The sequence below is a fragment of the Erythrolamprus reginae genome, chromosome 6 (genome assembly GCF_031021105.1).
Source record: "Erythrolamprus reginae isolate rEryReg1 chromosome 6, rEryReg1.hap1, whole genome shotgun sequence".
NCBI lineage: Eukaryota > Metazoa > Chordata > Lepidosauria > Squamata > Dipsadidae > Erythrolamprus > Erythrolamprus reginae.
Genome location: NC_091955.1, coordinates 49501863 through 49526639, shown reverse-complemented (window position 1 = coordinate 49526639; position 24777 = coordinate 49501863). Strand labels below are relative to the sequence as shown.

Below are 24777 nucleotides of genomic sequence, written 5' to 3'. Positions count from 1 at the left end.
AAATTTATTGGCACTGATGTAAATAATTCTATAAGGTTTGAAAAAGAAAAAAAATGTTTCTTTCATATTCTCACAAATTAAACTTTGTCAAGTTTCCTATCTACAAATACAAATCATAAAGCCAAAGAGGACAGAACGTATTAATAGAACAAAATTTAATACAGTAATACCTCATGATACGAACTTAATTGGTGCAAGGAGGAGGTTCGTAAGACGAAAGGTTCGTAAGACGAAACATTGTTTCCCATAGGAAACAATGTAAAGTCAATTAATCCGTGCAATAACAAAAACCCCCCGCAAAAAACCGCTGCCGCCCGGCTGTCACCTTTTAAAACAGCCTGGGGGCTTCGGCGTTGGGAGGCTGCTGAGAAGCCCCCCGGTTGTTTTAAAAGGTGACAGCCGGGTGGCGGGGCTTCTCAGCGAAAGTTCAGGCTTGGGAGGCTGCTTTGAGGAGGCGGGGAAGCCTCTTGCAGCAGCTGCCACAGCCGCCGGCTTCCCCACCGCTCGCCCGCCGAGGATGCTGACCTGCTGCCTCGCGGGGAAGCCGGGCAAGAGCGATCTTCTGCCGGCCATGGGCGAGCAGCGGGGAGTCGCCCATGGCCGGCAGAAGATCGCTCTTGCCCGGCTTCCCCGCGAGGCAGCAGGTCAGCAAGAGCAATCTTCTGCCGGCCATGGGCGACTCCCCGCCGCTCGCCCATGGCCGGCAGAAGATCGCTCTTGCCCGGCTTCCCCGCGAGGCTTCCCCCATCCTCGCCCGCCGCCCGCCCGTCCAGAATGCTGACCTGATGCCTCGCGGGGAAACCGGGCAAGAACGATCTACTGCCGGCCATGGGCGAGTGGCGGGGAGTCGCCCATGGCTGGCAGAAGATCGCTCTTGCCCGGCTTCACTGCGAGGCATCAGGTCAGCAAGAGCGATCTTCTGCTGGCCATGGGTGACTCCCCGCCGCTCGCATTGGGGTGGGGGGGCTGTCAGGACACCCCCCCCCACCCCAGCACTTTGCATCCCGCCGGCTAAGAGCAATCGGGCAGCAGCTTCTGCCGGACACGGGTAATGAGCAGGACAGAGAAGCGGGGAGAATCAGGAGGCTCCTTTGGCGGCTGGAGGCTGCCTGGCTTTGTGTTTTTGGCTGGGGGAGGAAGCAGTAGGACCTTCACATCCCTTCGCCGCTAAATCGTGTGGCAGCAAACATGCTTTGGGGTTTTGGCTGTGGGGAAGAAGTAGGACCTTCCTAACTCCCTCCCCCCCAGCCAAACCCCCAAAGCATGTTTGCTGCCACAGGATTTAGCGGCGAAGTGACGTGGATGGATGGAAAGCTGAAACCGGGCTGTTTCAGCTTTCCATTCCTTCACGTCCCTTCACCGCTAAATCGTGTGGCAGCAAACATGCTTTGGGGGTTTGGCTGGGGGGGAGAAGAAGTGCGACCTTCCTAACTCCCTCCCCCCCAGCCAAACCCCCAAAGCATGTTTGCTGCCACAGGATTTAGCGGTATGTCAACTTGTAAAAGTCTGTCTGCATTGGAGACCGACATGGGCGTGCATCAGCCATGTTGCATTGTTGCAAAAGTTGATCAATCTTGTTTGCTTGTGAGAGGCTAAACCCCTTCTGCGTTTTCTGAATCTGAACTCCTAACTAATCATGAATGTGTCCTAAGCTTTTGAGTGTAAAGTGTTTTTCTAAACCTTTTGCAAAAATCTCACTCATACGTTGATTTGGACTAATGTAAACAATATCATCAACATAAACAAGAACAATTTCATAAACATTACCTTGCCCTTTTGTAAACACGCATTGATCAGAGTCGGACTTAATAAACCCCATTGAATTTAGCTTGTCAATTAGACATCTGTGCCACATTAAACCAGATTGTTTCAATCCGTACAGACTCTTTTGCAGGCGCCAGAAACGTCCTTCCTGGTCCTGGAATCCGGGTGCACCTTTCACGTAGATTTCTTCATCTAGATCAGCATTCCTGAATTGCTCCCTTCTCCGACCAGCAAAGTCTGCTGCCTAGGAAAGCGGCGCATTTGAAAAACGCGCGTTTTAAAAGCGCACCGCTTTCCCAGGCAGCAAGCGATCGGAGAAGCAAGCGATCCGGGACTGTGTGGCTTTGCGCCGTGATGACAACAACGGCGCCGTGATGGCTTTCAAGCGCCACCCTTCGTGGCACCCCACCACCCGTTCCTGCAGGTAGAAGTCAGGCGGGGTACCGGGAGGTGGAGGAGGCGCGTGGCCAGGCGCTGAGCGCCATGGACACCTGGGAGGGCAAAGGGGTGAATGTGGCTGTTGCCTCTTAGGCGGAGGCGAAGGCGGAGTTTGTGCTGGGGCTGCTGATCCAGGGGGTCGCGGACCAGCAAGCCGCCCTCCACTCTCTCTCCGCTCTCTCTCTCTCTTTCTCTCTCTGTTGCTGGTGTGGTGCACGAGAGAGAAAGAGAGAGAGAAAAAAAGGAGGAGAGAAAGCAAGAGAGAAATCAAGAGGGAGAGAGAAAGCAAGGAAGAGAGAGAGAGAGAAAGAGTGTGTGTGAGAGAGAAATCAGGAGAGAAAGAAAGAAAGAAAGAGAGGGAGAGAAAAAGAAAGCAAGAAATAGAGAAAAAGAGAGGAAGAGCGAGAGAGAGAGAGAGAGAGAGAAAGAAAGAAAGAAAGAGAGAAAGAGAAAGAGAAGGAAAGCAAGAGAGAGAAAGAGAGAGAAAGCAAGAGAGAGAAAGAGAAAGCAAGAGAGAGAGAAAGAGAAAGTGTGTAAGAGAGAGAAAGCAAGAGAAAGAAAGCAAGAAAGAGAAAGAGAGAGAGAGAGAAAGCAAGAGAGCGAGAGAGAGAAAGCAAGAGAGAAAGAGAAAGAGGGAAGGAAAGCAAGAGAGAGAGAAAGAGAGAAAGCAAGGGAGAGAGAGAAAGCAAGGGAGAGAGAAAGAGAGAATAAAAGAGAGAGCAAGAGAGAGAGAGAGAGAAAATGCAAGAGAAAGAGAGAAAGCAAGAAAGAGAGAAAGAGGGAGGGAAGGAGGGAGAGAGAAAGAGCAAAAAAGAGAGGAAGGAAGGAAGAGGGATGGAGAGAGGGGGGGAAAGAAAGAGAGAGGGAGAGAGAAATAGGGTGAAAGGGAGGAAGAGAGCGTTTTTTGCCCAAACTTTTTAGGGCCCCCCCCCGCTCAATGTTCCCCAGGATTTTGTAAATGTGAATAATGTGCCGCGGCTCAAAAAAGGTTGGGAAACACTGCTCTGGAGGGTCAACGTGTTTGTACACCTTAAGTTTCTTTAAACTGTCAAGTTCAGCTTGCATGGCATCATACCATTTTTCTTGTTCGGGTTCAGGTAAATGTCTTATTTGATAAAAGTTATCGGGGCTTCCGGGGCGGGGCTTGGTCGATGCGGAGCTGGTGAGTGAACCGCTGCTCTCCCAGCACGACTTTTATTGCCTTTAAATATAAGATCAGACACCCAACTTGGAGGGAAGGGTGTCGTAAGAGGTGGTTATGCTGTGCCCGATGTGAGAGTCGCTAGCTCACACCGGCACAAGCTTTTTTGAACCGCCAGGACCGGGCAAAAAAGAAGCCAGCGTTTGCTGGCCCTGAGACATGGCCGCCCCGTAAACATCGAGGAGGAAGTGAGAGGAGATCGGTGAACCTCAGCAAGTACCCTAAAACAACATACTTTGAATTCGGAAACTTCTTGTGTACTAGAACAACTGTGGGAAAGACGATAAAAGATAGAAAAGCTCAAAATCGAAAGAAGCGGCGATTAAAAGGTTGAGCGACAGGAGAAGCAAGAGACAGCGTGCGGTGACAGGAGAATCGGGTGTGTGACAGGAGAGCTGGGTCGAGGGGCGGAGACGGAACGGAGGCAGATTGAAAAATCGGGAACTAAAAATCGGGAACTAAAGACGGATATAACCGGGGGATGATATGATTTTATTTCACGAATATTTGGAATACCAGGAACACCAGGTGGAATAAGAGCAGCGAAAGCGGGGATTTAAAAAACCTCCCCCGGTGTGAGACATTACATTTACGTGTTTAAGCCTCCCCCTCTTCCAGAAACATAGAGCTACGAAAACAGGAAGCAGAAACAGCAAGATAACATCGTGGAGATCTACGCCCCTTCGTTTTGTTTAGCTGGTTCTTTTGGTCTATCTGGTCTATCTGGTTTGCGCTTGCCTTTGGACTACACAACGACTTAAAATCCCATAAAACACAAGAAGGTATAACCTTCTTGTATAACCTTATACCTTTAGGTATAACCTTAAAGAGACAGGAATCTGACTCGAATAGATATCAACTTGACTGGGCTGGTTTTTTTCAACGTCATCACAGCAGATCCTCCCATAGGAAACTAGGAATTTACGCGAAATTAAACTACCAGACACTAAACTACAATCTACTAAACTGTGAATATTAAATGTGGGACTGCTAAATTCACTTACTTTTGCAATAGTCTGGACTAAAACCAATATTAGGATCAAGAAACGTATACTGGACAATATATAAAATTAGAGGAAAATAAAGGACAGAAACTAGACTGGACAGGAATACAATTAGATGAAATCAAAGTAATTGCTGTTATTAACTAATAATACTAATAAATGTAATTAACTAACAAATTAATTAAGTGATTAATTGATGTAAGGACTTGCTAAAGCTATAATATATTATTATTATTTAAACCTCTACCTCTACTCTTAAAAATTGTTCATATATAATATTTATAAGGATTTATTCAACTATTATTTAACTACTTAACTACTCAACTGTTGATCTCTTAACCATTAACTAATTAATTGTGTATTATATATTGTATATTGAATATTGATTAAGTATTAAGTATTAAATACTATAGCATTAAGTATTAGATATTATTAGATATTAAGATATTAGATATTAAGGATTAAATATTAAATATTAAGATATAAGTTAGAATATCAAACATAAGTCAGAAAAGAATAAGCTAAGTTAGATTAAATATTGTTTAAATATTGAAACACCGATAATAATTGAAAGCATTAACTCTACCCTTTCTCTCTTTTGAAAAATAAGTTGTATAAATTGATTGGTTCGACTGGTTACATACTGAATTAACTGTTAAAGAGTAATTTGATTAATTGATTAGATATAGAATAGATTGATTAGATATTGATTTAATTATTAGAAGGTTAAAACTTATTACAAATGGCAACTCAACAAACATTAACCAAGTCGATGAGAAGGGGTAATTTAACCCTACTATCACCAGCTGTGCAGAAATCCTCTTCAACTTCCGATATAGTTACAGGAGAAATTAAGGATCAGGCACCCTCGCTTCAAAGCTTACAAAATTCCCTAGACAAAATTCAAGAATTTATGATAAAACAACAGGAATCCTCTAATCAAACCCAAGAAACTATAATTAAAAACCACCAGGAGACACAAAAAAAATTTGAGGAAGTAAATGAAAATTTTGCCAAATTTAACAGTATAATAGAAGATGTTAAGGAAGCAGTAGACAGACAGGAAATTAAAATACAACAAGTGGAAGAGACAACAGAAGCGAACAAGTTGAGATTAACTAAAAACGAAGAAGACCTTAGGAGGGTAAATAAAGATTTAGAAGGGGCCATTGCCCAATTAGAATTCGAAAAAGCCTCATTCTATCTCAGGCTACAAAATATACCCGAAGAAAAAGGGGAGAACCTGTTTGCGACTGTAGTTGAACTCTTTGCGGAAGAGTTAAAAATAAACGATAGTGAACTAATTAACCACGTAGACGAGGTATATCGAGTGCAAACCAATTACGCACGTCGCCACCAACTCCCCAGAGAGGTCCACCTTAGATTTACAAAAAAACCCCTGAGAGACGAGATATATAGGAATACCAGAGGGGTCTTAACATACAAAGGGAAAGACATAATTGTGTTGAAACAAATACCTAAAAGAATTAGGGAACGAAGGAGGGATTACCATTACTTTACAAACAAATTAATAAAAAACGAGATACAATTTAGATGGCTAGTGCCAGAGGGGGTGATGGTAACGTGGAAGGGGAAGAAAATAAATATAGAAACATTAGAACAAGCAGATACATTTATTCTAGAACACCTGAAAAAAGAAGGGGAAAGCAGCACGGAACTGGAGACAACAAGCCAAGAGGAGGGAGAGATAGAGGAAGAGAGAACAGACAAGATAAGCAAGGGGAAAGGGGAGAAAACAGAAAATTACAGAGAGCTTAGAAGTAGCAAAAGGGCAAGATAGTTGACGAAGAATGAATAAGGAAATTAAATTATTTTCGGTGAATATAAATGGAATGAACTCTCCTCAAAAAAGAGGACAAACATTTACAAAATTAATAAAACAAAATTTAGATGTAATATGCCTTCAGGAAGTTCATGTAAGGAAAAAGGATAAGAAAGTATTGGAACACCCGAAACTAGGGAAACTATTCACATCACTTGCAAACGAAAAAAAAAGGGGAATTGCACTATATATTAAAAGCTGGTTAAATCCAAAAGTAATTGACATTGATGAAGAGGGTAGAATACTCATAACAGAAATTGAAATTAATAATAATAAAAAAAATTTAATTGTGATTTATGCTCCCAACAAAGACCAAAAATCTTTTTATAAAACGTTGTACCAAAAAATAATAAAAATTGAAAAAGGAAACATCTGTGTGATTGGGGACTTCAATATAATAATAGATTACGACAAAGACTATAAAGGTAAAGAAAAGAGTAAAAAGAAAAAAACAATACCAGAAAAACTCAAAGATATTATAGAGGAATTTAAACTAAAAGACACGTGGAGGGAAAGACACAGAGATGAATGTAAGTATACTTATTATTCACATCCACATGACTCATGGTCCAGATTGGACATGATATGGACAAACATAGAATTACAACAAGAGATAATATCAGCAGAAATAGAACCCAACTTTTGGGCAGACCACAACCCAGTAAGTATTATAATTAGAGGAAACCAAACCAAAAAAAATAGATGGACAATGAATACAAAAATTATACAAGAAAACAAATACAAAGAATTTTCAAAAAAAGAATTAGATATCTTTCTAGAAAAAAATTGGAATGAAGACACAACCATACAAAATATATGGGACACAACCAAAGCATATATAAGGGGGATAACCATTGCATACACTAGTAAAAAAAATAAGGATAAAAATAGGGAGATGAGAGAAAATCAAAAAGAATTAGAACAAATAGAAGCCGAATGGATAAAAGATCCAAAAAAAATCGAACTAAAAGAAAAAAGAGATGTAATTAAACATAAGATAAACTTGATAGCACAGGAAGAAATAGCCCAAAAAATCAAAAGTGTAAAACAAAATTACTTCGAACATGCAAACAAACCGGGAAGGTGGCTTGCCTATAAAATTAAAAAACAGAAAGAGAAGAAATATATCCAACAACTGGAAGATGAAAAGGGAAAAAAACAAATTGATATAGAAGAAAAAAAAAAGATAATACAAAACTATTTTGAACAGCTATATAGGAAAGATGAGATAAAAGAGGAAGAAATAGATCAATATTTGAACGAGATTGAATTACCCCAAATATCGGAGACTAACATTGATAGAATGGATAAAACCATAACTATGACAGAATTAGAGCTAGCAATTAAAAAACAAAACAATAACAAAACCCCAGGAGTAGATGGAATACCAGCCGAATATTACAAAGAAATATATGAACCAGTCAAAAAATTATTACTACAGATGTTGAATGAGGTGTTAGATAAAGGAGCAATGCCTGAATCCTGGAAGGAAGGGTTAATAACACTAATACCAAAAGATTTGGAACAAAGATATTTAATAAAACAATACAGACCAATTGCATTACTAAACTCAGATTACAAAATCTTTACAACAATATTAGCAGAAAGGTTTAAAGGGATAATTAACGAAATCATACATCCGGACCAGAACGGCTTTTTACCAAACAGAAATATAAAAAATAATTTGAGAAACATTATAAATATTTTAGAATACTATGAGGTAAACCCAGGAAAGAATTTGGCATTAATATTTTTAGATGCGGAAAAAGCATTTGATAATTTGAATTGGAACTTCTTCATTAAACAACTGACCAAAATGAAATTTAAAGAAAAATTTATAAAAGCAATCAAGACGATATACTCTACACAATCGGCAAAAGTTATAATAAACGACCAATTAACGCAAAATATAAAAATAGAAAAGGGAGTACGGCAAGGATGCCCCCTTTCCCCATTAATATTTATTTTGGCCATAGAAATCTTATTAAATCAGATAAGGTTAAATAAAAATGTTAAAGGATTAAATTTGAAAGGACAAGAATACAAAATTCAGGCATTTGCCGATGATCTAGTATTCAATATAGAAGATCCAATTGAATCAGGGGAAGTTTTATTAAAGGAGATTACTGAATTCGGAAAAGTAGCAGGACTTAAAATTAATAAACAAAAAACCAAAATACTGACAAAAAATTTAACAAATACAGAGAAGAAAATATTAGAAGACAGATTAGGCCTACAAATAGTAAAAACAGTTAAGTATTTGGGAATAAAATTAACAGCAAAAGCGATCACAATAAAGGAAGATAATTACACGGTTTTAATAAAAGAAATAAAAAAGAAATTAGAAAAATGGAACAAATTGCCTATTTCGCTCATAGGTAGAAACTCAACAATAAAAATGTCCATCTTATCCAAGATTCTATATCTATTTAGGACGATTCCAATTATATTAAGAAAAGACTTTTTTCAAAAATTAAATAGAATGATTACAAAATTCGTCTGGGCCGGGAAAAAACCTAGAATTAGAATACAATATCTGCAAGATAATATCAAACAAGGAGGATTTGCACTACCAGATTTCGAATTATATTATAATGCAGCAATTATGGATTGGTTGAAAGATTGGTTTAAATTGGAAAATAAAAGACTTCTAATACTGGAAGGACACGATATGAGAATAGGGTGGCATGCTATCCTGTGGGAAAATAAAGAACAAACACATAGTTATTTCAAACAACATATAATAAGAAACTCGTTATACACAACTTGGAAAAAAATCAAAAAAATGTACTATCACCAAACTCCCAAATGGTACTCGAGCTTAGAGGCGACGGTATATCCAAACTCAAGAGAACTAAACAAAATGTTAAATTATTATCAAACATTAGAAAAAAATGGGGAATTAAAAACTAGGGAACAATTAGAAGAAATTGGAATCAAAATCGACTGGTGGGCGTATAACGTAATTAAATCAAAATATCAAGAAGGGAAAAAGAAGGAAATACAAATAAAAGAGATAGAATTAGATAAGATAATTTTAGGCCAAGAAAAAAAAATGATTTCCAAAATATATAAATATATGCTACACTATAAAATGGAGGAACATATCGTTAAAAATAGTATACATAGTTGGGGCAAAAATTTTGGTTATAGCATAAATTTAGATAAGTGGGAATCAATTTGGACCAAAAACTATAAATTAACAAAATCTACAGCTTATAAGGAAAACATATACAAAATGTATTATAGGTGGCACCTTCCACCGGCAACATTAGCCAAAATGTATAAAGGAACGAGCCCAAAATGTTGGAGGTGTAAAAAAATGGGGACATACTACCACATTTGGTGGACCTGCTCAAAAATGAAAAAATTCTGGAACAAAATGCAGAATTGGATAGAAGAGATTTTACAAATGAAGATAAATAAAAAACCTGAAGCCTTTCTCCTGGGAATTATAGATCAAAAAATTGAAAAAAACAAACACTGCTTATTAATTCATATATTGACAGCAATTAGAATAACGATAGCTCAAAATTGGAAGCAACCCGAACCACCTGAAGACGATTTGATAATTAAAAAAATATTAGACTGTGCTGAATTTGACGCACTAACAATTAAATTAAAAAATAAAGAGGATTCCGAACACGATAAAACCTGGATACATCTTTATAACTGGTTTAAGAAAAGAAATAAAATTCAAAAGAAAAAATCAAATTAACAATACTTTATATCCTTTTCATTACATAGAAAAAAAAATACAAAAGACATATATACAAAAACCTTTTTATAAAAAAAGATCTGTATGACATTAAAGAAATTGAATATGAATAAAAGAAGGCGGATAAGAAAGAATTAAATGATTTAAAGAACAGTGACAACCTACAAGAGAAAATGGTATACGCTGAGGACACAACATGCTTCACCAGAAAATAATTTAAAATCAAAAATCATTCAAAACTTACCTCCTGAAGGGAATACAAGTACAAATATTATAAAATATGCTAAGTGAATAGTTATTGTTATTAATGTACTTAAATAAGCAATTAGATCTTTTTTTAAGAATATTTTTGTTTGTTTGTTTGTCATGTTTGTTTGTTCGTTTATTTGTTACGCGTTGATTTAGCCTTGTATTAATATAAAACATATATTGTATGTAAATGTGTATATATTTGTAATAAAAATTTTTTTAAAAAAAAGATAAAAGTTATCGGGAGGAAGTAAAACATTGTTGCAAATAACAGGAAACTTTTGAGTTACTTGCGCTTGATATCTCTGAGGAGGAACTCCTTTTGTGGTTCTCCTGGAATGTCTTAGAACCGTGGTCCATTCATTTTGGACATCTCCGTCTTCATTTACATCGCTAGTAACATCATCTGCGACTGGTGAAGACTGTACATCAGGAACAACTGGAACATCTGGAACATCTGGAACAGCTATCTGAGAATCAGGTTGCGCTGTACCTTGGACATCTTTAGGAAAATAAACTGAAGTATCATTACTGTGTATTCTGGACCAATTTGTATCTTCCTCAAATTTTGCTGAATTGGAAATAACACCTCTGTAGGTGTTATTCGGTATGAACCAAATCGAAAATGTGTGAAGACAAATGAAGGGCATGCTTAGCAATGGGGGAAGCCTTTGATTTAGATTTATTGCAAACAAAACAGTCGAGATAAATAGGACAATTACTATCGACTTTGAAACCATTCACGCACTCGGGCATCTTGGATAAAACATCATATGAAGCATGGCCCAAGCGTTGATGCCAACGGTGGATGCACCTGGAATGAAAAGGTTTATTAGTTAGTACAGGTTTAGTATTTGCAACATCACGCGGAACACCTTGAGGTACATTGGCTTTATGAGCCTCTGATTTTATAATAGCAGCAGGTTTTCTCTCTGGGCCTGCGCTTTCATGGTTTGGAACGCTTATACTTACATCTAACAGTGAATGAAAATTTGGCTTCAGGTAGAAAACACCACCAATCGGAGTGGCATGTGCGACAACAGTTCCATTTCTAATAATATGGATATCATAGTTCAGGAGCATAGCTTTGTAGCCTAAGTCTTGGTTTAGGCGGTGAAGGCTGAGTATGTTGCTTTCAGATTCTGGAATGTAGAGAACGCGTGGAATCATCTGGTCCAGTTCATCTATGTAGATAGTTCCTTCTCCTTTGACTCGGGATAGGTTATTTGAGAATCCATACACCTCCTTTATGTCAGATTCATGTAATTCTGTAAAAAGTTCTTTTTGGTGAGTAATGTGAAAAGCAGCTCCGCTGTCTAAAGTTCATAAATGTTTTATGCTGTACTCACAATTTGAATCAGGAACATTTTTTAGAAGCACGGTATTGATTGTAGAGTGTGATTCGCCTTCGGAATCTCGTTGAACTGATCTGGAGTTACTGGGACTCCTGCGTTCCAAATTAATGACTACTTCTTCTTTTAATGGTGGCAAGGCAGAAAATTGCACTTGAGTTGCAGCCGGCATCTGTTTCTGTAGTTGAGGACGTGGTGCCAATAATGGCTGAGCCGACTGAAGTAGAATTTGCACCAGTTGCACGGGCGTAGCAGGAACTTGTGGCGGTTGTACCTGTGATAATTGCACCCCTTGACTTGGTTGGGGTACTTGTTGTGAAAATGTCTGTTGAGGTACAAACCTTTCTTTGTCTGCAGAGTAGAATTGTCCTGCTGAAGCTTCTTTATTTATTTGGAAATCTGAAAAGAAATCCTTCTGGCGCAAATCAACAATTTTCTGGCCATCTAAATTTTCTGGTGACCTGCATTGCTTAAAATGGTCACTGGATGGCGTTTCTGAGCTCTCTGGCAATAAAACAACATTTTGGTGCAGTTGGTGCAGTTGCTTAATTTGGCCACCAGGTGGCGCATTTTGGATCTGGCTTGGAACTGAGCCAAATTCCTGAGGATAAATTGAACTGGGTATTTTCTCAATTTGGCCACTGGGTGGTGCTGCACCTAGTTCCTTGAATGCTAAGGAATGCGTGACCTCATCAGACTGTTTTTGGGCAGACGCCATTTTTTGCCTTTGTTCTGGTAAACCAGTGATTTTCAACCTTTTTTGAGCCGCGGCACATTTTTTACATTTACAAAACCATGGCTAAAAATATATTGGACAAAAAATTATCTCTCTTCCTCCCTTTTGCTCTATTTCTCTCTCCCTCTTTCTCTCCCTTCCTTTTTTTCTCTCTCCATCCCTCTTTCTTTCTCTCTCTTGCTTTCTTTCTTTCTCTCTCTTGCTCTCTCTTGCTTGCTTGCTTCCTTGTTCTCTTTCTCTCTTTCTTTCTTGCTTTCTCTCTCTTGCTTGCTTTCTCTCGTTTTCTTTCTCTCTTGCTTGCTTTCTCTTTCTCTCTCTCTCTCTTGTTTTCTTTCTCTGAGCTTCGCGGCACACCTGACCATGTCTCGCGGCACACTAGTGTGCCATGGCACACTGGTTGAAAAACACTGTGGTAAACCACATATTTCTCCTTGGCAAAACATTAATTGCATGCTTGTTATCTGATCAAGTTTAATATGTTTTCTGATTAATTCAGCAGTATAAAAGTCTATAAGATGCTTCTTATGCTGTGGTAAATCATTTGCTTTCTTGTCTAGTTGTAAATCTGATAAACATATCTGCATTTCTTTAATATCAAATCTTAAATAATCTGCTAAGATTTTTATAGTCTGCATATCAATACATTGTAAGAAGGACTGACATTCTTGTGAAGCTTGTTCAGAATTCATTATTAACACCTGGTTCTCATTAACTTTGAGCTTTGGCAGAGCTTCAAGAATATTTGGCATATTTTCTTGGTGATAAGGATTCAAAACATTTTCTGTCTCTTCGATACAGCATTTTAAATTAGCCTGCTTGCTATGTTCAAGATTCAAAACATTTGTTTTCTGTAATGCCACTGAGTTAATATTGCCTGCATGATTCTTTAGAGAACATTGTTTTGCAGAGAAGTTAGGAACATCAGGGACAGTTTGACTGTCTTTTAATTCTGGCAAGCAATAAATTTTTGTAAAAGAGTCATTGTTAGAAGCGTCATTGTTACTCACATTTTGCTGAGCTCTATCTGGAATCAGAGATAAGATTCTTTGAGAAAAAATTCCTTGTCTGTTGCTTTGAGCGAAGCTAGGCAGCTGTTCGGCTGAAGTTATAAATCTTTCTGTAGCAGCGTGTGCATCTGCTGAGGTATCCATTTTTTTTCCTTCAAAAGCAGAGAAGTTATCTTTGCTTTATTTGCAGGCTTTTCAGCCGGTTAATTAGGATAAACAAAACCATCCTCTGCTGCCATGTTGGGGATGGATGGAATTTTAATGAGTCTTGGCAAGCAGGAATCAAAGTAAAAACAAACTTTATTTAGAAAGTAAAAAGAAATACATTGTGCCAGGAGCGGCACTTTATCAAGCAGCCTAACAGAACATGGCTGAACAGAATGGAATAGATTGGAATGTTTGCCTACGTAAACAGGCGGATGTGACATGTAGGAAAGATATGAATTGTGGGAGTGATGTATGAGGGGGTGTGATCAGAGGGAAAAACACACATTAACTCTTTAACTACTGAATGTCTCTGTTGGCTGGCAATTCTCAGCGTGAAACTACAATATGTGCCTACAAATGAACAGATCGCTGACGTGCTGAATAAACCACTGCCGGCTGACCAACACAAATATCTCTCCGAAAAAATGTGCCTTATGTGAACCAATGTCCCTGATGACTACCAAAGAAGGGGTGTCACGCTGAGAATTGCCAGCCAACAGAGACATTCAGTAGTTAAAGAGTTAATGTGTGTTTTCCCCTCTGATCACACCCCCTCATACATCTCTCCCACAATTCATATCTTTCCTACATGTCACATCCGCCTGCCTACGTAAGCAGGCACATTCCAATCTATTCTCTTCTGTGTTCAGCCATGTTCCGGCTACTTGATAAGTGCTGCTCCTGGCACAATTTACTTTCTAAATAAAGTTTATTTTACTTTGATTCCTGTCTGCCGAGATTCATTAAAATTCCATCTATCCCTCAACATACTCAATAAGCCGAGGCACCTACTTTTGCCACAAAACTGGGAAAATTGATTGACTCCAGTATAAGTCGAGGGTGGAAAATGCAGCAGATACTGGTAACTTATAAAATGGAAACCAATAAAATTACATAAATTGAGTCAGTAGATTAAATGTTTTAGAACATTTAACTCTAAATTTAAAAGAGGGTAAACAAAATCAATCTAGTAATAACAATAAATTAATAAGTAAAAAAAGTAGCTCAATCAGCAACCAAACTAAAACCTATTTCTAACCCTAACTCAGGGGTCTTTAAACTTGACAGTTTTAAGGCTAGTGGACTTCAACTCCCAGAATTCCTGCACCAGCCATGCTACCTCAGGAGTGGGAGTGGAAGACCCTTGCACTTCTAACCCTAACCCAGGGGTCTTTAAGCTTGACAGTTTTAAGACTAGTGGACTTCAACTACCAGAATTCCTGCACACAGGGACTGGGCTGTGGAGGTTGCACTTTTCTACCCTCCGCAGCTTCAACTTCCAATTAGGAAAGAAGGGCGGCGTGGAGGGACGATGCTGGTGCCAAGGCGCTGCCTTTAAGAGATCCACTTGGGACGGCAGCAGGGAGAGGAGGAGGAGAGCCAGAGTAGCCCGCAGCCGTGGAGGAGGAGGAAGAGGAGGAGGAGGAAAGAAAAGAGGCGAGGGTTCTTCTTTCTTTCCTCTTCCTCCTTTTCAACTAACAGGAGAAAAGAAAGGAGAAGAAGGGAAAGCAGCTGACAGCAAAAGAGGGGAGTGAAGTCTCTTCTTTCCTTTCCTCTTCCTCTGTGGCTGCAGGCTACTCTGGCTCTCCTCCTCCTCCTTCTCCTCCTTTCCCTGCTGCCGTTCCAAGTGGATATCTTTAGCAAATCTGCTTCTCTCTCCAGCTGGGGGCTTCTAAAGCCTGTAGAGAGTTCATGCCATTCCCCACCCCCTTTAGCTTGCTGGCTGGCTCACTGGCTGGATCTCCCTCCCACCCCTGATCCTCCCTCCTCCTCCGTCTCCCTTTATTGCCCCATGTGTTGTTCGGGGAAGCCCTTCCCCCAGCCGCTTAACCAGCATTTTGGGAAGGTGCAACTGCCCTGCGCTTCCTGCAGCCGCTTCCCCGCGTGCTTTGGGTGCACCTGCCTTTTCTGCAGCAGGGAGAGGCAGCAACTGCCCAGCCCTTCCCCCAGACGCTTAACCGAGTGCTTTGGGAAGGTGCCGCCTCTCCCCGCTGAAGGAAAGGCAGCCACTCCTGAAGCACTGTCCCGAAGCGCTCTTGGGGAAGCGGCTGAGGGAAGGCAGGGCAGTTGCCGCAAATCCCCGCTGAAGGAAAGGCAGGCGCCTGTCATTCCTACAGCGGGGAGAGCCGGCACCTGCCCAGCCGCTTCCCCAAGAGTGCTTCGGGAGCACCTGCCTTTCAGGAGCTGTAACGGCCCAGCCCCTACACAGCTCACTTGCCCAAGCCGCCAATGCTTTCCGGTCTCCCGTGGGCACTCTCTGCTCTAAACTGGAGTCCCTGACGGTGCTCGGGCCATCGCAGCGCCCGAGCACCATCAGGGACTCGAGTATAAGTCAAGGCCCGGTTTTACAGCCCATTTTTTGGGCTGAAAAACTTGGCTTATACTTGAGTATATATGGTACTTTTAGGCAATAAACACATGTTATTTCTTCCTTAGTGGTGTGCCGGAAAAACCTGGATAGCACAACTGTGGCCATGCATGATGAAGAAATATACTGCAAGTCTTGTTATGGGAAAAAATATGGCCCCAAAGGATATGGCTACGGGCAAGGAGCAGGCACTCTCAATATGGACAGAGGAGAAAGGCTTGGCATAAAACATGACAAGTAGGTATATCAGTTATTTACCTCTAGCTGGCTGCAGTTTGAACTGGAGCAAATAACTGGATGTAGAAAATACCCATATCTTTGCCTTAGGTCTATCTTGAGATATTAGATACAGTGGTACCTCAAGATACGAACCCCTCATCTTATGAACAACTCGTTATACGAACCCGGGCTTCAGAAAATTTTTGCCTCTTCTTACGAACTTTTTTCGAGTTACGAACCGGCATTCGGGAGGCTGCTGGGAAGCCCCCCGGCTGTTTTAAAAGGTGACAGCCGGGAGGCAGGGCTTCCTAGCAGCCTCCCGAACGCCAGTTCGTAACTCGAAAAAAGTTCGTAAGAAGAGGCAAAAATTTTCTGAAGCCCGGGTTCGGTTCGGGAGGCTGCTGGGAAGCCCCCCAGCCCGGCTGCGACCTTTTAAAACAGCCGGGCGGCTTCCCAGCAGTCGCCAAACGCCGAACGCGGAAGTTCGGGTTTGGCGTTCGGCTTCGGGAAGCTGCTGGGAAGCCGCCCGGATGTTTTAAAAGGTCGCAGCCAGGCTGGGGGGCTTCCCAGCAACCTCCCGAACCCTGAACTTTTGCCGAACTTCCAGGTTCGGGGTTCGGGAGGTTGCTGGGAAGCCCCCCAGCCCGGCTGTCACCTTTTAAAACAGCCGCGCGGCTTCCCAGCAGTCTCCAAACGCCGAACGCGGAAGTTTGGGTTTGGCGTTCAGCTTCGGGAAGCTGCTGGGAAGCCGCCCGGCTGTTTTAAAAGGTCGCAGCCGGGCTGGGGGGCTTCCCAGCAACCTCCCGAACCCCGAACTTTTGCCAAACTTTCGGGTTCGGGGTTCAGGAGGTTGCTGGGAAGCCCCCCAGCCCGGCTGTCACCTTTTAAAACAGCCGCGCGGCTTCCCAGCAGTCTCCGAATGCCGAACGCGGAAGTTCGGGTTTGGCGTTCGGCTTCGGGAAGCTGCTGGGAAGCTGCCCGGCTGTTTTAAAAGGTCACAGCCGGGCTGGCGGGCTTCCCAGCAACCTCCCGAACCCCGAACCCGGAAGTTCGGCAAAAGTTTGGGGTTCAGGAGGTTGCTGGGAAGCCCCCCAGCCCAGCTGTGACCTTTTAAAACAGCCGGGCGGCTTCCCAGCAGCTTCCCGAAGCCGAACGCCAAACCCGAACTTCTGCATTCGGCGTTCGGAGACTGCTTGGGAAGCCCCACCGCCCGGCTGTCACCTTTTAAAACAGCCTGGGGGCTTCTCGGCGGCCTCGCAAACGCCAAACCCGGAAGTTTGGGTTTGGCTTTGGCATTCGGGAGGTCACTGAGAAGCCCCCAGGCTGTTTTAAAAGGTGACAGCCGGGCAGCAGCGTTTTTTTTGCGGGTGTTTTTTTTGGTTGCACGGATTCATTGACTTTATATTGTTTCCTATGGGAAACAATGTTTCGTCTTACGAACCTTTCGTCTTACGAACCTCCCCCTGGAACCAATTAGGTTCGTAAGACGAGGTATGACTGTATATTAATTATTAAAAACAAACTATCAAGACCACCTTAAATAAAAATGGAATTAAAAAGCTTTTGCCTTTTCTGGCAGCAGAAGCAACGGACAACTTTAGTAACAATAATACCCAAAGCATTACTGAGGAAAGACTTACTGATCTATGTTATATCCTTTGCTGCCCATTTTGCTCAAGATCTAAAGATTCCTTTTTTTCTTGTCACAATTGAAGTTGACTTATGGCCCTCCTGGGATTGATAAAGGCCATGGTTCTTTGTAGAGTTATAATAGCTCTTAGAGAAAGAAATAAAATGATTTTGCACCCTGTTAATGTGAACTCAGTCTAGCCTGCCTGTTCATTACTGATTCACTCATTTCAGCAGTTCTTTTCACTCTAGCATACCTTCTCATCGACCGACAACAAATCCAAATACTTCAAAATTTGCTCAGAAATTTGGAGGGGCAGAAAAATGTTCTAGATGCGGTGACTCTGTGTATGCAGCTGAGAAAGTAATGGGGGCTGGAAAGGTAAGGTGACATGCAATAGTTTGCAAATGTCCTGGCAAAACTATTCTGGACTTGCTTGGTGATTTAATTGGAAGTGATGACCTTGACCTGTTAGAATTGGTTTTGTTTGCTTTAAAATGAATTTTGTGAAAAAGAACACCTGGGAATAGGAACAAGTTCATTTTCCCAAATGATTTTGTATCTATGGTAAGTGCTTTCTACTAAAAAGAAGCAATCTAACATGAAAAACACATAGGTTTTCTCCATGAAAAAGACTATGTGCATCTATTGAAAATAATGAAACACCGAAATTTGAAATACTTTGTTTTCTTTTTAGCCTTGGCACAAAAATTGTTTTCGTTGTGCCAAGTGTGGTAGAAGCCTTGAGTCAACAACTCTGACCGAGAAGGAGGGTGAAATATATTGTAAAGGTAAGGTAAAAATATCATTCATTCATTCGTTCATTCATTCATTTGTTCGTTTATTATGTTTGTATGCCATCCAATTCCCGAAGGATTCTGGGTGGCTTCCAATAAATAAGAGCAATACATAAAAACAGCATAAAAACATTAATAAAAATCCCATCCAACCATATATTTTCTCAATCTCATGCCTAGCCAAGTCTAGGTTCCATTCACTCAACAGTTCCAGGCCTGCCGGAAGAGCCAGGTCTTCACAGCTTTACGGAAGGCCAGTAAGGTGGGAAGGGTGCGAATCTCCAGAGGCGATTGGTTCCATAGAGTCAGAGCTCCCACAGAGAAGGCCCTTCCCTGTGGGCTCACCTGTCAACATTGTTTGACTGACCTGAGAAGGCCATTATTTGACGGACCTGAGAGGGCCGACTCCATGGGCTCTTATCAGTCGCTAGGAAGTATGCGGCAGAAGGCAGTCCTGAAGATAATCTGGTCCTGAGCCATATAGGGCTTTATAGGTGATAACCAACACCTTGAATTGCGTTCGGTGACCAACTGGCAACCAGTGCAGCCTATGGAGATTTGGTGTAATGTGAGTATACCTAGGTGCATCCATAACCACTCGCCCGGCTGCATTTTGTACCAGTTGTAGTGTCTGAACACTTTTCAAGGGTAGCCCCATGTAGAATGCATTGCAGTAGTCGAGACAAGAGGTGATAAGGGCATGAGTGACTATGCAGAGAGCCTCCTGGTCCAGATAAAGCTGCAACTGGTGCACAAGATGAACCTGTGCAAAAGTCCCCCTAGCCATAGCTGTGGATCTAGGAGGACACCCAGATTGCAGGGCTGATCTGGAGGGGTAACTGTTCCTTCAGACCAAGGACGGACAGTTGGTATAGTCCTTTGGAAGCATCACCCATAGCCACTCGATCTTGTCAGGGTTGAATTTGAATCTGTTTACTCCCATCAAGACCCTCACAGCCTCCAGGCACCAGCACATCACATGTAAAGCTGGATATCATCAGCATACTGATGATACCTCATCCCATGCTGGTCGGTTAATCTCACCTAGTGATTTCATGTAGATATTGAATAGGAGAGGATAGAGGACCAACCCATGCGGCATCCCACAAAGGACGGGTCTATGGGTCGACCTCTGTCCTCCCACTAACACCAACTATGAACAACCAGAGAGGCAGGAGGAGAACCACCATAAAATGGTGCCTCTCACTCCCAACCCCTCTAGTCATTGTTCCGATGTAAGATATGTAATTTTAAATCTAAAAAGAAGATGGGATTACCGCTAGTTTAATGTCATTTATCACACTGATTTAGCTTAAGTAGATGACAATATAAGAGAGTGCTCCTTTCACTGTCATATGAGACAGCTTTATTGAATGGTGAGAGATCTCTATATAATGTATATTCTATGTAACATTTGCACAAGATACACTGTGTAGGGAGATTGGTTCATATTAGCAACTGTAAAAGCACATTATAAACCAATATTTTCTGTACCTATATATTTAAAAACACCATATTTATAGTTGAATGGAACTAATAGTTTACTCTTTGTCTTTTCAGCTTGTTATGCAAAGAACTTTGGCCCCAAAGGATTTGGCTATGGCCAAGGCGCTGGTGCTCTTGTTCACGCTCAGTGACACATTAGTTATTTGGCACAGAGAGAGCTCCCTTTTTCCAAGGCACAACTTAAAATGCTACCATTTACTGTGAAACAGCTCTTGGCATATGCGACTGCTTTTGCTTAGGTACCGCATGTATTTCAGTCTTGAAGCAGATTTTTAAATAACCTGTCAATCAATTTCAATAAAGCTTTGTATTTAGACATTCATTTGCATTGAAATGTCTGATGTAAAAATCATTCATATTCTATTGCTTAAATAACTGCAACTTCCTTTTTAAAATTCCTTTGATACATCATGCATATATTTTATAGCATCATAGAAAATTGGTGTAAAAAGTATAGTAATCTAATACAACTATATTTGGGCTGTATCATATAAGTGTTCCAGAAGTTCAGGAAAATAGGTGTGATGTCCCTAGCATCCTCCAATTATACAATTTTTGCTGCAGAAAATAAAACAGAAATTACTTGTGTGCATTGAACATGTAGTTTTAAAAACTTTTGATATAAAAAATATTCCCTGAATTATAATTCAGGCTAATTAATATTCAATTTCAGCATTCTGAAGAGATTAATTAAACTAAATGTTTAAAAATCTCATTGTCACATTGCCACGTGTCACATTAGCAACAAATAACATGGTCGAACCTCTTTTAAAAAAAAACAGTCTGGTGTAATGGTTAAAGACACTAAGCTAAAAACTGGGAGTCCACATAGGAAGAAGGATAAGGGCAAAGCAAATCTTTCTGTGGTTGGGTAGAAATAACAATAACACTTAAGACTTATATACTGCTTCATAGCTCTAAGGGGTTTACAGAGTCAGCATATTGCCCAGAAGAATCTGGATGTTGAAGTTCTACTTAAGACTGATGCATTTAGTGCATAGGCATCAAATTCAATCGAGTCATATATCATGACATATCCTTTGTGGAACTGGGTTGGGAATGGCCTGCCAGTTTGACAGGCGTGATTCAGTTGAACTACTGACAGCAACTATTTATATCCTAAAAGAAAGATGACAAAATTGAACTATTGACAAAATTGAACGGGTCCAAAGACAGGCTACAAGAATGGTGGAAGGTCTTAAGCATAAAACGTATCAGGAAAGACTTAATGAACTCAATCTGCATAGTCTGGAGGACAGAAGGAAAAGGGGGGACATGATCGAAACATTTAAATATATTAAAGGGTTAAATAAGGTCCAGGAGGGAAGTGTTTTTAAAAGGAAAGTGAACACAAGAACAAGGGGACACAATCTGAAGTTAGTTGGGGGAAAGATCAAAAGCAACATGAGAAAATATTATTTTACTGAAAGAGTAGTAGATCCTTGGAACAAACTTCCAGCAGACGTGGTAGATAAATCCACAGTAACTGAATGTAAACATGCCTGGGATAAACATATAGCCATCCTAAGATAAAATACAGAAAATAGTATAAGGGCAGACTAGATGGACCAGGAGGTCTTTTTCTGCCGTCAGACTTATATGTTTCTATGTTTCTATGATTGTAATCAAAATTATACAGTGTGTTTGGCTTTTTCAAGGGATATACCTAAGGATCCATATTCCTAGAGATATGGAAAGTGATGCTTGCTGAATATTTATACTATTTGGATTGTGTAAATCATGTAATGTTGTGGTTAGCTCTGGCCCAGCTCCTGCCCCAAGGACTGTGGATGTGGGGGAGACATCCACATGCTGCAGGCCTGTTTTGCCCCCCCCCCGATGGAATCTGCTGATGAAGGCTCCTCTGACCAAGAAGACATGAGTGACAGGGAGGAGAGTGTGGCAGACAGCTCAGAAGGAGATCAATTATCTAGCTCCTCCTTGGATTCAGAACAAGAGTTAATGATACAGCCACGCATGCGTAGAGCGATGCATAGGCAACAACAACTGAGAGATTATTATCAAAGAAAATGAGGCCACCTGTGGTTGGGTGGGGCTGTGGTAATTAGTGAGGCTGCTATAAATAGCAGCCTGTGGGTTTGGCCATTGTGGAGGATTATCTGATCGTTGTGTTTTGCGACTGCTTTACTGACTTTGACCTTTTGTGTGCTGATTTTTCCCCGCTTTGAAACTAAACCAGAGCAAAGTGTGTTTCACTTTGTGAAAGAAGGACTGTGAATTGCCTCACAGCTGCAAGCTAAGTATCACAGAACCGATAAGGGACTTGTACAAATTACCAGTTTGTTTGGAGAGGAGTGCTCTTTGCTATACCAAAAGAGGGCCTAGGTTAAGTGAATTTTCATTATAAAGGACATTGCTTTGAATTTTCAAACGTGTCTGTGTCTGAAATTTGTACCTGTGAATTTTTGGGAGGAGTCTACCAGAGAGCCCGACAGAACATGTAAGCACTTAAAAATACAGTGGTACCTCATCTTACGAACTTAATTCGTTCCGTGACGAGGTTCGTAAGTTGAAAAGTTTGTAAGATGAAACAATGTTTCCCATAGGAATCAATGTAAAAGCGAATAATGCCTGCAAACCCATTAGGAACATCCAAAACTTTAAGGCTTAAAAAAAAAAGCAGCGAACCCATCTCCCTGCCAAAATGTGTCAGTGGGAGCCCTGGCCATCCTTCGCCCACCCCTCCTCCTGCCAGAAGCTTTATTTCAATTCTTCCATCCGGAAGATCCCAGGTGTTTCTTTCAAAAAGACTAAAAAGAAAGGTGTCCTCTCCTTCTGGGCTTCGAGATAAAGGGAAACAGAGGCCGGGTGGAGAAAAATACCCATTGGCATTGCAGACTCCAAAGGGGTTTTTTGAACAAAGATAGACAACAACAAAAAAAACGGTGGAAGGATGGAGTTTATTGCTGCATTTAAGTCATCGTGAAGAGTCATATTAAACCACCATCCAGCAAATTGGTGCCTCATTCCTGTGCGGGAGGGGCTTGAGCAGCGAGGGCTCCCGGGCGGCCTCGGCGTGTGGGGGGGGGGGGAGACGGGCAAGGAGCCGAAAGTTCCGCCCTTCCCCACACGGGACTTTGGCCCCCGCAGCCTTCTGGCAGGAAGGGGCGGCGGGCGATGGATGGCCGGGGCTCCCACCGACACATTTTGGCAGGGAGATGGGGGAAATCCCCTCTCGCCCGCCGCTTCCTCCGCTCACCTTTGAGCAGGGGAATCGGCAGGCGAGAGGGGAAACTGGCAGTGAGATGGGGCAATTGTGGAGAGCTCCTCGGATGCTGCCTTCATGCTTTGCCTGGCTCCAGTTCCCTTGCGATCCTCAGAGCCTGCAAACTTAAAAGCTCTTGTTTTGGCCACTGCTCGCAGCAGCAGCAGCCGAGAGAGAAGCGAGATTTATAAGACGAAAATGATTTGTAAGAAGCAAAAAAATCTTGAACGCCCGGTTCGTATCTTGAACGGTTTGTATGAAGAGGCGTTCGTAAGATGAGGTTTCACTGTAGTAAGCAAAAATAAAAGAATGAAGAAAGGTGAATACATTGTGTTCTAATGAATTGGAATTTTACATTATTTTAGGATTTCACTCAACATATTAGCATGCTTAAATGTATATTTTGATTTGATTCTAGCCAATACACTGCTCAACTAAATAAATCTACATCTGCACCCATTTGGAGCAATTTTACACATACATGCTTTACATTACTACTGTATGAAGGTTTAGATAGCTCTTGGCCTGTGTGCAATTGTCTACAAAGGAAATACACTTGACTCTACTGTAAAGGCAGGAGAAAAATAAATAGGAGGTCCTGGGATGAAAGTATTCCGTCCGCCATGGTGCTCCCTATCTTGCCGGCTGATCCGGGGAGAAATTGGATCTCTCAAGGCTCTCTAGTTGCACCTACCTCTGATAGGCGGAAGGGTGGACCCGGGTTTTTACAGTATGGTGGCAGCGGACCTGTCCCAATCCGACTCAGCCCAACCTGAAACACCATCACTGCCATTGGAGAAGATGAAGCAGCCCCTGAACGCCTTCATGGTCTGGTCCTCGGGCTGGGGTGATGCCAGACTGGGGTCTCGCCTGCTTTCTGACGGGGACGCTCTGAACCTTTCGGATCCCCCGACATCTTCCGAGGAAGCCCGGGCATAGACTATAGGATTGGGCCCTGCAGCAGCTTGGTTTACAGCATGCTGACCCACCCTGCCATCACTACAATGCCAAGGAAGCCGTATGGAAGCTGTACGGCAGTCTTCACCCACATCTCGGGAACTTCCAGGACGTGGTGGGCTTTTACAGGCTGAGAGAGGGGCGAAGACCTCCACCACCTCCCAACTGGGACTTTAAAGAAGGAAGTGGGGAAGGAAGTTCCAGACAGCAGACCCGAACTGATTCTGTGGGGCAGCAGCCTGCATCTCCCCTGTCCCGGCTCTTCTCGGCATCCTGGGGAATGCTTCTCCATCGCAGCTGCCATGTTTGGGAGAATGTCTGATGGCGTGGAAATGCCTACAGCCATGCCCCCAAGCAGCTACGACATTGGATGATACGGAATGTTGGATATCCGAAGGATGGATAAACAAGACTCTACTGTCCCTCCTAAATTGGGTTCAATCAGACTCCATCTCTAACTAAAAAGAGATATCCAGAGCTGGGCCACTGGAGCAAAACAATCAGAATAAGCAAAGCAAGGGCAAAAACCAACATAAGCAGTAGTATCTAGGAGAC

At 41.8% G+C, this 24777-nt stretch overlaps 1 protein-coding gene across 4 annotated transcripts in view; it reads left to right on the top strand.

Moving 5' to 3' along the window:
* CSRP2 (cysteine and glycine rich protein 2) overlaps positions 1-20361 on the top strand; it is a 31644-nt gene extending 11283 nt beyond the window's left edge. For 2 of the 4 annotated variants that reach the window (XM_070755759.1, XM_070755760.1), the window contains exons 3-6: positions 15956-16124; positions 17973-18117; positions 18434-18527; positions 20094-20361. In XM_070755759.1, coding sequence (XP_070611860.1) covers positions 15956-16124; positions 17973-18117; positions 18434-18527; positions 20094-20170 — 485 coding nt within the window. In that variant the 3' untranslated portion in view covers positions 20171-20361. The remainder of the gene's footprint in view (positions 1-15955; positions 16125-17972; positions 18118-18433; positions 18528-20093) is intronic. The other 2 variants (XM_070755757.1, XM_070755758.1) reach the window with 1 other exon arrangement.
* The last annotated feature ends 4416 nt before the right edge of the window (positions 20362-24777 follow it).